This window comes from Sinocyclocheilus rhinocerous, unplaced genomic scaffold, assembly GCF_001515625.1.
Source record: "Sinocyclocheilus rhinocerous isolate Xijiao unplaced genomic scaffold, SAMN03320098_v1.1 scaffold50, whole genome shotgun sequence".
NCBI lineage: Eukaryota > Metazoa > Chordata > Actinopteri > Cypriniformes > Cyprinidae > Sinocyclocheilus > Sinocyclocheilus rhinocerous.
In genome coordinates this window covers 959,189-971,199 of record NW_015641057.1, presented here as the reverse complement: position 1 = coordinate 971,199, position 12,011 = coordinate 959,189, and the positions used below count along the sequence as shown (strand labels likewise).

The 12,011-nt window shown below is 35.3% G+C and overlaps 3 protein-coding genes across 5 annotated transcripts in view; 2 read left to right on the top strand and 1 right to left on the bottom strand.

Annotated features, from left to right (window-relative positions):
* The window catches only part of LOC107754467 (uncharacterized), a 6,723-nt gene extending 3,027 nt beyond the window's left edge, over positions 1–3,696 (top strand). Inside the window, exons 2-8 of the mRNA XM_016570923.1 lie at positions 1,975–2,073; positions 2,158–2,241; positions 2,320–2,376; positions 2,468–2,548; positions 2,757–2,855; positions 2,945–3,199; positions 3,632–3,696. Coding sequence (XP_016426409.1) covers positions 1,975–2,073; positions 2,158–2,241; positions 2,320–2,376; positions 2,468–2,548; positions 2,757–2,855; positions 2,945–3,199; positions 3,632–3,658 — 702 coding nt within the window. The 3' untranslated portion in view covers positions 3,659–3,696. The remainder of the gene's footprint in view (positions 1–1,974; positions 2,074–2,157; positions 2,242–2,319; positions 2,377–2,467; positions 2,549–2,756; positions 2,856–2,944; positions 3,200–3,631) is intronic.
* A 1,759-nt stretch (positions 3,697–5,455) lies between these two features.
* Positions 5,456–7,695, bottom strand: LOC107754466 (uncharacterized). Of its 2 annotated transcripts, none has more exons than XM_016570920.1 (5): positions 7,535–7,695; positions 7,105–7,275; positions 6,881–6,980; positions 6,135–6,265; positions 5,456–6,048 (listed from the first exon to the last, which is right to left on the bottom strand). In XM_016570920.1, exons 1-5 carry the CDS (start codon positions 7,586–7,588, stop codon positions 5,755–5,757), a joined length of 750 nt encoding a protein of 249 aa, XP_016426406.1. In that variant the 5' UTR covers positions 7,589–7,695; the 3' UTR covers positions 5,456–5,754. The 2 variants fall into 2 exon arrangements, with proteins under 2 accessions (XP_016426406.1, XP_016426407.1); XM_016570921.1 differs by having other exon boundaries at positions 7,105–7,272.
* An 894-nt stretch (positions 7,696–8,589) lies between these two features.
* smim19 (small integral membrane protein 19) lies at positions 8,590–11,035 on the top strand. Of its 2 annotated transcripts, none has more exons than XM_016570930.1 (3): positions 8,590–8,858; positions 9,044–9,168; positions 10,356–11,035. In XM_016570930.1, exons 1-3 carry the CDS (start codon positions 8,740–8,742, stop codon positions 10,421–10,423), a joined length of 312 nt encoding a protein of 103 aa, XP_016426416.1. In that variant the 5' UTR covers positions 8,590–8,739; the 3' UTR covers positions 10,424–11,035. The 2 variants fall into 2 exon arrangements, with proteins under 2 accessions (XP_016426416.1, XP_016426415.1); XM_016570929.1 differs by having other exon boundaries at positions 8,590–8,870; positions 10,356–11,034.
* The last annotated feature ends 976 nt before the right edge of the window (positions 11,036–12,011 follow it).

Sequence of the window (12,011 nt, the reverse complement as noted above, 5' to 3'; positions counted from 1 at the left end):
CAGTTTTGGAAGTGTCTAAAATGATTGTACGCATATGTACAAGTCATTGGTGTTTGGTGATGAGTTTTTGGCTCAAGGTCTGCATTTAAAGTCACACCAGAGGTGTTCAGCTGAGATTAGGACTTGGTTTTATGCAGACCTGTCGAGTTCTTCCGCATTGACTGAATCAATCTTTTTTTTTAACCTTGCCTTATACACAGAGGCATTGTTGTGTTAGAATAGAAAATGGTCCTGTTTAAACTATTGGTATAAAATTAGAAGCACACAATTCCCTAGAATATCATTATATGCTTAAACATTAAGATTTGTACTCGTGGATATTACTAAAGTAGTCAAACCATTTCATTAGAAGGGGGTGTCCCAATACTTTTGGCAATATAGTGTACAAGCCAACCTAGCTATTCAAAATCTTTGTCTGCAATTTAATAATATTGACCTATTACTTTTGCTATTGCTTTTGACCATTAGGTATCAGTAACATAATTCATTCAGAACCTGTTTTATGGACATAGACTTTCTGTACCACACTATTCTGCTAATATGGAATGAGTTTGACTACTTAATCAGTTATATTAATATAAATGCTTCACTGGGGCAAACAAAAAAATCCTAAAATAATAAATAGGATACCCCATAGCAGCATTTCCAGCAGTATCCAACATTTCTCAATCATGATCTTACTCAGCTAAATGTGACTATTAGCTTAACAGCTGTATTTCTTGTTTGCTAGCTACCTATGCACATACAGCATACAATGTTAAAAATGTTCTACATTATGAACCTTAACCCAAAAACCGTTAGCTTCATACACTGTAGATTGTGACCCTGCCCGTGGAAACCCAGCTACAGTATTTTTTTTAAACGGTGGATGAGTAATTCACTCCTTGATTTGCTTAATAAAAGCCTCCTTTGAGATTGTTTTGACAGACATGTTTATTGTGTATTATTTTCAACGTGTTTATTGCTAAGTTTAGTGTGGCAAAATAGAAGCGCAGCCGTAATTCGCCTGCAGTGTATCTGGTTGCCGTGACAACCTCACGCGCTTCCTGCTGCTGCTCTATGTAATCAGAGTCCGGCTCGGTGACCATGCAGTGAATGGGGGGGGTTATTTTGCCGGAAATGCAGAAATAAGCCGTAATTTTGTTTTGTTTGTAACTCTTTGGTAGATTCATTAATTATTTCTATTACAATACTACTACTACTGTTACTACTAATAAAACAGATCTCTGGGGGCCCCAAAAGTGCGTGGGCCCTTAGAATCGTCCTAACTTTCCCCCCCTTAGCGGTTACACGTGTGAATAAATAAACATTATGTTATATCAATCTATAAACTTTATAAACTATGTAAACACACCTATTTTGCCACTTTTCCCCAGACCATATTAGTATAATCTGGTAATGTTGATTGGATGGACCAGCACCGGCCTAGTTTGCCCCTGGTTTGACTATGGGCACATTTGGCACATTTTCTAATATGAAACCAATTTAAATGTGATTTAATAATTAACCCCAGCTGGGACATAGAGTGTCCAAAGATGAAGAAACACCCAGTTACATATTCAACTCAATTTAATCAACTCGTTGTTTAATGAACTGTTGTATAAAAGCAATATCACATATTCAGTTAACAGCAATCATGGTGTTCTATATATATATATATATATATATATATATACATATACTGTATATGAGTCAGCCAGGCTGATATTCAGACCAGCATTCTTTGGTCATGTGACGCTGGGTAAGCATACAGGTTATGATTGTGATTGACAGGATAATGTTGCAGCCCTCAACATTCTTCAACTCCATAGGAATGCTTTCTCTTTGTTGTTAAGCAACTTCAGGTAAATCTTGACTCCCAGCTTTGCGAATGAAAGAATGATCAGTGAAACCTGGTTTCTCGACACTCAATAAGCTTCGGCTGACAAGAAAGAGAAGACGTGCAAAGACAAGATGCTCTCTTTATTTTCAAAGATGCCAAAACCCACTGATGTGATGCTAACCGTGCCAGTATACCAGCAACAGCAGTATGACGTCTCCAGGTTCCTGAAGATCAAGCCACTGGCTTTGGGGGTAAAAACACACTGTTCCACATCAAGAGAAGTATTCAGTGTGTATGGAGAAACAGGCATTTTATCGTATGTTTTTGTCTCACAGATGTTGGAACTATTGCTAGCCTTATTGGGACTCTGTTTGACAATCTGGAATGTTCATTTTTCTCTTCTCTGGTCACCAATCAGCGTAAGTCGATCATTTTAATATCAAAACAATATTATACAATGAACAAATACTGAATTCTGTTCCATTTCTGTTCTGCAGTTCATTTTAACTGGAGTATTAACAGTCTCGGCAGCAAGCACGTGTAAACCATGTCTGGTTAGTGTCAGTTTAAAAAAAAAACGTGTAATATTTTTGCTTAAGGGGAACTTTATGGGTTTTATTTTAAAACAGATCTTCTGTACTATAGGTCAAATCCTCACAAATGCTCAGTTATTTCAATGTGGCAGCAGCTGCTCTGTCTCTCCACTTTCATTTTTATTACACTTGGGTAAGTGGTTGCTTTGAAACTCACACATGTACAAAATATATTAAAACAATGTCTTGTTTTACCAGACTTAGATGAAAGTGCTTATATATTGTGACGCAGATAGTCTACAACAATGTGACATAGCCCATCCTCTATACTGTTTAGATCTGGCAACCGGTTTTTGATTCATATTTTAGTTCATAATCACTGTGTGCCTATTATTTATCAGGGTGTGACCTGCTTTCTCCTGATGGCCTGTGATACTCTCATCCTCATCTTCTCTGTCACTGTTGCTTTAACCTCCTGTTCCTGTTGCTGCAGACCAAAGGTAAGCATCACCAAGAGCTTAGAATGTTCTCATCTTGAAAAAATGAATCCCAAAGATGTGTAACAAATATAATGTTGGTTCTCTCTCAGTCAAGACATGTCGAGATCAGATATATGAACGCAGATTTGCCCGTCAACCATATTGTGCTCATGGGCCAGCCGGACCCCTCTGCAGTGGTACAGTCCGTTAGTTCAGTCATGTATGTGCTGCCAGCAGTCCCACCTGCGCCTCTGCCAAATTACAGTCCAGTACCAACTACACCTCCACCAGCCTACGACCAGGTCTCAGCTGCACCTCCACCAAACTACGGTCCAGTCCCGAGTGCTCCTCCACCAGCATATGCGGTAATTATGAGCATTTCTGAGTAACGGTAGGAAATCTATTTATAACTTATAATGGTTCATACAAATTAAAATCCTATAAATAATCTTTAATGCAAAGATGACATTGTTTGAGATGTCTTTGTTATGGGCTATGGTTGGGGGTAAGGTAGAGGTAGGGTTAGGTTAGGGTTAGGTCAAATAATGTCATATTTGCATTAAAAATGACATAACTGAGCGAATGACACTTAATGACAGTTGTCATAAACATGCATAAATCCTCCTTCATATTCATGACATGTGTCATGTCATGATTATGAAGGTGTCATGTCAGTCTTATGCACACCCCTTCAAGTAAAGTGTTACCATAATCTCCATCTTCAATCATAATTACTTGCTAACATGCTGTAATCGTTGTACTGCACAGCTCTGATACACTGTGTTTTGTTATTGCAGTATGAAGATTTACAGACCAGAAGATGAACCGGATCTCAGTTGGTGTTTACACGTTGGATTATGGCAAATGGAAAACAAAAAAATCTTTTTATAAATGTGTAAATAATTTATAAATAATATTACAATAAAGGAAATAAATTATTTTTGAAAACCAAATCTGTGAATGCATGTTGTAAAGGAATGTTGTCACATAAAAATAGTTTAAAAAAGTCAAAAGTCAAAAGTCATGCAAAATTGTTTACTGTTTAAGACTACTTAACAATAACTAAATTGCTTAAGATGTAACAAACGTGGATGAGAAACATGCATGAGGGTTTTCTTTTTATTATGTTTTTTTCTCTCAAAATGTTTAATGGTAATTTTAACACGTACATATTAACAATGTAAAAAAAATTCTAAGTCAACAAACCCTCAGTAGACATCATCGAAATTTCACTGGATAGATTCAGCTCAGTATTTACAGACTAACATTTAAAATCCTAATGTGCACTTTCAGAGAAAACACTAATGTTTGTCTCACTCAAACAAATGGTTTGCACAAGTTATAAATTGATTATTTCTTAACCTCTAAAATTATAATCTCTTGAAAACAGACTAACAGGTTTCACTTTTTATATTCAAGTTTGGCTGCATGAAAATGTGATGTTTCCAGCTCATGACAACAGAAATCATTTCAAATACGGCGCGTTTGAGAGAGGCGGGGCATAGAGGACCTACAATAATGTACAGTATTTGAAAAATAATGTGTTTTTTGAACATTAAAGCATGTCAACATATTCTGTTACACCAAATACACAAAATAATGATCTTTAAAAAAGCATCACATGACCCCTTTAAAAATATTTCAGAAGACCCATTACAGTTAAACAGTGTAATGCTCAGAGAAAACAAAGCACTGCACATCCACATTAACACTTCATCTCAGCGCTGAAGCAAATGGGTTTAGATGGCAAAAATTATTCTCAAAAACTTAGTTGGCCTGATCAGCAGCTCTATTATTCAGTTAAGCTAATAAACTTAAATGCAGCTAATAATATCAGTAAAAATGTTGACATAACTTATAAATTAGGTGATTATCTGATTGCAAGAGTCATTTAAAAAAAAAGTATCCAGTCTTTGTCTTTACAAAATTTTAGTTGTCTTACAATTATAGTGTTTGTTAATATTTTGAATTTATGTCTTCGTTTTAATTGTAATTTACGTTTTTAGCTTTAGTTAAATTTCGTTTTTGTTTCTGTCATTTTTTATTCGTTTTTGTTGTTTTTAAATATGTATAGGCTACATCATTTTAGGTAATTTAGTTTGTCACTTCAGTACTTCAAGTTAAACTACATGAAAAAGTTTATATATATCATTTTATTTTATTTCAGGTAAGGCTCATTTCGAATAATTCAAATGTTTTGTTATGGTTTTAGTTTTTAGATAACAATAACCGTGCTCACAGCTGTATGCAGCGTTGGGGAAAGTTACTTTTAAAAGTAATGCATTACAATATTGCGTTACTCCATAAAAAAGTAACTAATTACGTTACTTAGTTACTTTTTATGGAAAGTAATGCGTTACGTTACTAGATTAATTAATGCATATTCATATTTATTTTAGAACTACAGTAGCATCTTCTGATTTCTCTCGACATGGGGACAGGACAGCTGTCAATCAATAAATTGGAAAAAAAGTAACTTGCGTTACTTATTTGAAAAAGTAACTCAGATATTCTCTTGTAAATTAAAAAGTAATGCGTTACTTTACTAGTTACTTGAAAAAAAGTAATCTGATTACGTAACTCACATTACTTGTAATGCGTTACCCCCAACACTGGCTGTATGTTATAGTGATTTGTGAATGCATTTGTGATATTCAGATCTCTCTCTTTTTAATAAATAACCACAGACTAACAAATGTAAGTAAACGAAAAGGCCACAAGGAAGAATTTCACATTGTGAAGACTAACACAAAAACAGCGTGAATCAAAGAAGCTTAAAAGCTAAACGTGCAAACATTTGTGAAAGGGTTAGAGAAAGAACTTTGGGTGATATTTTGCAAAACAGTGTTTTAACAGTCATCTTAATGATCATTTGACAGTTTTGAAGAATTTGGTGTTATAAAAAAATAGAACTACGAGTCTATTCGTCCTTGACCTGCCCATCAGAGGCTTTTTCTGTGTCTCTCGGCACTCTCCCCATGTTGTAAAACTCTGTGTTAGGTCTCATGTCAGTCAGATGGGCCATGCGGTTGGACAGAGCAAAGAAGGCAGCAATGGCAGCAATGTCCCAAATATCATCTCGGTCAAAACCGTGAGCCTCCAGGGTGCTGAGATGTTCTTCGGTTACAGTTTCACTCCTGCAGACTGTCAGAGCAAAGTCCAGCATGGCCTTCTCACGTGCGCTCAGCTCCGCAACCCTGTAATTAACTGCAACCTGCGCGACAAAACAGTACCAGTAAATGGTGTTGAGAGGGTGTTGAACAGTTTTACATTATGTTTTGTGAAATTTTTACTAGGTACCTGATCAGCCAGCACGGGTTTTTTGGAATAGATGCGGTGCAATGCACTGTGGGATACCACGCAATACAAGCAGTGATTGTGAGCACTGGTCGCAACAACAATCAGTTCCCGGTCCGCTTTTGACAGACCACCTGTTACAAAAGTAAAATAAACCTTGTATCACATCCTGATTCCTTAAAGCATCAAAATATCTACATTTAACATTAAATTTAAATTAAAAGCAAAAAAAAGCAAAAATAAATAAATAAAATATAATTAGAATGAATGAAATAAGGTGTAGACTGTAGGTCTCCTATCTAGTCACCATGTCTTATTTGACCATTTGTCATTCAAAATATCTTCATGGAACATGATCTTTACTTAATATCCTAATGATTTTTGGCATAAAAGAAAAATCGGTCATTTTGACTCATACAATGCATTTTTGGCTATTGCTACAAATATACCCCAGCGACTTAAGACTGCTTTTGTGCTCCAGGGTCACAATTATATTTATAAAATAACTACCAAAATCATGTTTAAAATTGTTTTTGATGGATAAACTACAGGACAAGACATGACAGCTTCCCAGAATATCACGCTAAATCGAACTATAATTACGCAAGTCAAAATCTGATCCATATATTGCTCCAGTTGAAAACTATATATATATATATAAAAAAAAAAATGTGTATGCCGTTTAGATGTGGATTAAATTTAACTCAAAAATCTACTAGCGACCATTAAGCATGAATAAAAGGTCATACCACTTTCCTTGTTCATGAGGGCATTATAATAAGAGAAGAAAGCCCGAAATTCAGCAGGACGATGGGCGAGAACCTTGAAGACATTGGGCAAAAACCCTCCCTGTAGATGTACATGCACATCTTCTATTAGTAGTGACACGAGACACATTTCTTCGTATTTTTGGAGTAAATTAAGAGAGACTTTTTATTTTGGGGTGAACTTCAATGTAAATGTGATGCCAAACCTTCTGTTCAACCTCCTCCATCAGCTCCACAATATCAAATGGCAGGTTCTTCTTGTTTGGCACTGGATACCGGCTGATGAGCTCTGAACTGCTGCTGCTGCTGCTGTGCCTCGTGTGAGTAGCTGCTGTTTTCACACCAGCTCTGCTGCTTGCTGGGGAAAGTGAGTACTGCTGCAAAGGACAGGGCTTGTTACATATTGTTACATGCATTATATAATTTCATACTAATAAACAACTTGAAGTCACTTTCCAAGTTCAACTATTCAGAGCGATATATGTGTTTATGATTACAATGCAGTGATTTTAAGCATTTACAGAAAGATATACAGGTGCAGGCATGTTTTCTTGCATGACATTAGATTTACTGCTGCTTTGAAGCAATATATGAATAATTCACAGTTCAGAATACGAGTTAATTAAAAAACCTTACCAATAACCCAAAATTTGAGCGGAGACAAAGCCTCAAAACGCCTCGTAACGACATTGTTAAACTTTATCGTGTTAAAGTCGCTGTATTCCGTATGTTTATATTGCCAGCAGTAGCTGGTTCAGAGGCATATGCTCTAAAGGGCAGCCAATCGGAGAGTCGTATTCTGACACGCCTCATGAACATTCGACCAATGAAACCATCCTATGGAGTCGCATTTTACTTCCTGTTTACAGCGCTGAAGGAAATGAAGCAAAGCATAATAAGAGAAATCACGGTAGTAAAAGCGTGTTTCTGCGAGTGAAAGAGCGAGAGAAAGGAAAATAAATAAATAAAACAATTTTAAAAACACAAAAAGATATCGAATTAATTTTATATTAAACTGTAAATAAAACAAACCAGTAGCTGGTTCAGAGGCATATGCTCTAAAGGGCAGCCAATCGGAGAGTCGTATTCTGACACGCCTCATGAACATTCGACCAATGAAACCATCCTATGGAGTCGCATTTTACTTCCTGTTTACAGCGCTGAAGGAAATGAAGCAAAGCATAATAAGAGAAATCACGGTAGTAAAAGCGTGTTTCTGCGAGTGAAAGAGCGAGAGAAAGGAAAACAAATAAATAAAACAATTTTAAAAACACAAAAAGATATCGAATTAATTTTATATTAAACTGTAAAAAAAAAAAAAACGGTATAAAAATCTTTGTCAATAAAATATTGCAATTTTGATTAATATTTTGAAAAATATTGCAATTTTGATAAGAAAAAATGTGATTAATATTTGTAAATACAAATTAAGAATATAATTATATTAATCAAGCTTTGAACATTAATATATATTTGAACATTAATATATATTAACGTTAATATGGGATGCTGGAGAATTCAGTTGCTTAATCGCTAGAGCCGATCCCAATACTACTACTACTAATAATAATAATGAGAATAATAAGAATAATTGTTGTTATTATTATTATTATTCAGATATATCATAATTTAATACTATCCCTAGTGATAAAAGGCGAAGTCCTCACACGGTTGCGCATGGACCTTTATTTTGAAGTTCTCTACATCTTTATGCGCACTCATCCGGAACTGAATGCAATTTTTTTTTCTTTGGGTCGCTGTTTTCTGATAAAATCTTATCTATTTTATATCAGTTTCCTCGGTATATTTTCGCATATTAATAAACGCATAATAATCTCATTATGGGTGGATACGGGGTGATGTCAGATGAAGAATCTCTGGATTACTCAGTGCATGAAGCCTGGAATGAGGCCACTAATGTTTACCTGCTGGTTATTTTGGTCAGTTTCGCCCTGCTTATGTACGCCAGAAAGTAAGCGTCCATTTCATTTCATATTCATTAATAACACGACAACAGTTAAACTTGTAAACATGATCACGTGTGAATCTGTTGATGACAGCCGGTTGTAATCTGTGTTACACAAAACGTCTATGATTATAAATCTCTTGTAATGGCAACCATGAATGTCTTTTGTTTTCATGCAGAAATAAGAGGAAGATTATGCGTATATTTACACTGCCACCAACAGTGGGCAGCTCTTCAGAGCCCAACTTCTACGACAGTCTGCAGAAAGTCCGGCTGAGACAACAGCTGGAAATGTATTCACTCGGTGGGTTGAGCTCATTTTCTGTTTAAAAAATATGTATCTTTTTGTCCTTTCGAAAATTTACCATCGAACATTTATCATAGTTCTTATCAAAATACACACACAGTTTGTACTCTAATTGTTGATAAAATACAACTGTAAATTACACACCAAATAATAATAATAATAATAATAAAAACAAAACCTCAGATAGATTGTGACCGCTTCTGTGTGAAGGATATATCATATTAAATTGTTATTTTAGCCCTTCTATTGTATATGCATTAGGTTCTATTATTTAATAATGAATATAATTTTAATATCCCTTTTAAATACATCAAATATAAAATAATAAAATAGTTGCCTATATATAGAATATATTTGAATATTTTTAACATGTAATTTATTCCTGACGTTTCAGCATCATTACTCCAGTCTTCATTCTAATATGCTGATTTGCTGCTCAAGAAACATTTATTACAGTGTTGAAAACATGTGCTGCTTCATATTTTTATTGAAACCATGATACAGAAGTTTGGAGTAAGTACAATAAAAAAGAAAGAAACTTTTATCCAGCAAGGACACATTAAATTGATCAAACGTGACAGTAAAGACATTTATAATGTTTCAAAAAACAAACAAATAAATAAAAACTCTATTTTAAAGAAATGCTGTCACGGTTTCCACAAAAATATTATGCTGCAAAAACTGTAGTTAACATTTATGTAACAAGAACCACGTAATAAGAGCCATAATTAATAACTGAGCAGCAAATCAGCATACTAGAATGATTTCTGAAAGATCATGTGACACTGAAAACTGGAGTAATGATGCTGGAAATGCAGCTTTGCATCACAGGAATAAATTACATATTAAAATATATTACAATAGAAAACAGGTATTTTGTATGCAGCTTTGGTGAGCACATGAGAATTCTTTCAAAAACATATTAAAATTCCAATTATGCCAAACTCATTTTACACTTGTTTACCATGTGTCCATTTCTCGACAGGTGAGGTTTTGTCAAAATTGTGAAAATTATTTGGAAACAATTTTTAGATAAAGTTGAACTGTGCAAAACATTATTGAACAAAAAAACCCAGACTTTGGAACTTGAAGAGAATATCATGGCACGATGATTTTTTTTAAAATAGTAGTTTTGTAAGATTGTAACCAAGACCCTTTCAAATCCTTGTTTTGTTTTTTTCCAGCTCGTAAATATGATCAGCAGCAGCAGCAGCAGTCTCAGTCAGATAGTGTGCAGCTGTCAATGGAGTGATCTGACCAGAGGAGGCGCTCTTCACCCACTAATGCTGCAGATGGGAATTAAAACTGACTTCGAGCTCACAGAGACTTATGATCCAGAGAACTGGATTGCTGGAGAACAGACGTACTGGGAGTAAACTGTTGAATGTTATTTTGATTTGATGAGCCTTTCTTTTTATTCTCATGCTTCATTCCTCTCGATCATTCAAAAGTGGTGTTTTATGACCTTGTGATAGGATTTTCCTTTGAGTGCATCGATGGACTATGAAACAGACTGCTCTCTGGTGTTGGAAGTGAAATTTGATGTATAATATCTCAATGTTTCATATGATTGGCAAACACATTACTTGTACACATCATCTGTGTGTCATAAGGTCTGCATCCAAACCTTTTACCTCTCCTCAGAAACATTGTTACAAAATGCTATTTAAGGTTTTCAAAGTAAAGATGAAAGATGAAAATACTGTACACTGCTTCTAGGTACCTTTTCTCCGATGTCTCACATTGCCCTCTACTTCTAGATTACATGCATGTCAGTTGTTTTAGGCTGACCTACAGGCTGTAAAATATGAAACTGCTTATTAAAAACATATTACTGAGTCTTAATTTTGAAAGTGACTGCATTCAAAACCTATTACTATTTCTCATGTTCCGGGTTTGTGGATGCCAGTATCCATAGCAAACTGTGGTGGCAAGAAAGCACTTCCCCCACCGTATATTATATACATTATTAACTATAGCGAATGTTTTAGTAATAAGTTCCAGCAGCTTTAAATACCTCTAGTGTGAAGGTGGATTGTATGTCCTGTCGTGTAACACTTCTTCAAGATTTAATTTTGTGCATCAAAATTTCCACACACCGCACTGATGTAGTGATGGCATGCAATAAAATGGGGCAAAAATCCCAAAGATTTACATTTAAGGAAGGATCTGAATCATATTTATAAATCAGAATATCATGGAGCATGGAGGTGGGGAACATCATATAATTTGTAATATTTAGTCACCACCTAGCAACCACCCAGAACACATTAGCAAACATAAAACGCCATGGCAAACACCCTTGCATCATGCTGGCAACTCTTGTATGGGCAAGCACCACTCACTTTCTTCAAGTGTTAAAATGTAGTTTTTCAAAAACATTGGGTGAACAAAGTGCAATAAATGAGTCCAAGTGATACAGAAGTGAGAAATGAAAAACATGGAGTGAGAAATAAAAAGTTGAAAGGTGTGAGAGAGAATCACAATCTTGGCCGGTCTCGCTTTTGTTTTAGCTGCTTTGTTCTAATCGTTTATTTTTTTCTTTCATGCCACTCTTCCATCATTCTCTAGCTTCTGATCCGCCGTGGTATCATTTCCCCAGATGAATCAGAAAAGCTAAAGAAATGATGCCTCGCCTCGCCTCGCCTTAGTCATCTGCCTCCCCCTCCCTCTGCTTGCTCTTGTGCTTTCCCTCAGGTCTCTATGGAAATAAGATGAACAAACTCTTTTCTTTATCATTTTTCAACCTCCAATAATTCTAATTTTATTCTACAGTATATCTGCCTTTGCCTTTTATCTTAAACCCTGAGAGTCTCATTGCCAAGCGTACGCTGTTCGAA

What these genes read in the sequence shown, in the direction of transcription:
- LOC107754466 (XM_016570920.1), bottom strand. Translation starts at nt 7,588, where the DNA reads ATGTCGTTACGAGGCGTTTTGAGGCTTTGTCTCCGCTCAAATTTTGGG. An exon ending in GCTCAAATTTTGGGTTATTG is followed by an intron (nt 7,276 to 7,534) that starts GTAAGGTTTTTT and finishes TGTCCTTTGCAG; the next exon opens with CAGTACTCACTTTCCCCAGC. An exon ending in CCTCATGAACAAGGAAAGTG is followed by an intron (nt 6,266 to 6,880) that starts GTATGACCTTTT and finishes CTTTTGTAACAG; the next exon opens with GTGGTCTGTCAAAAGCGGAC.
- smim19 (XM_016570929.1), top strand. Translation starts at nt 8,740, where the DNA reads ATGGGTGGATACGGGGTGATGTCAGATGAAGAATCTCTGGATTACTCA. An exon ending in CTGCTTATGTACGCCAGAAA is followed by an intron (nt 8,871 to 9,043) that starts GTAAGCGTCCAT and finishes GTTTTCATGCAG; the next exon opens with AAATAAGAGGAAGATTATGC. An exon ending in GCTGGAAATGTATTCACTCG is followed by an intron (nt 9,169 to 10,355) that starts GTGGGTTGAGCT and finishes GTTTTTTTCCAG; the next exon opens with CTCGTAAATATGATCAGCAG.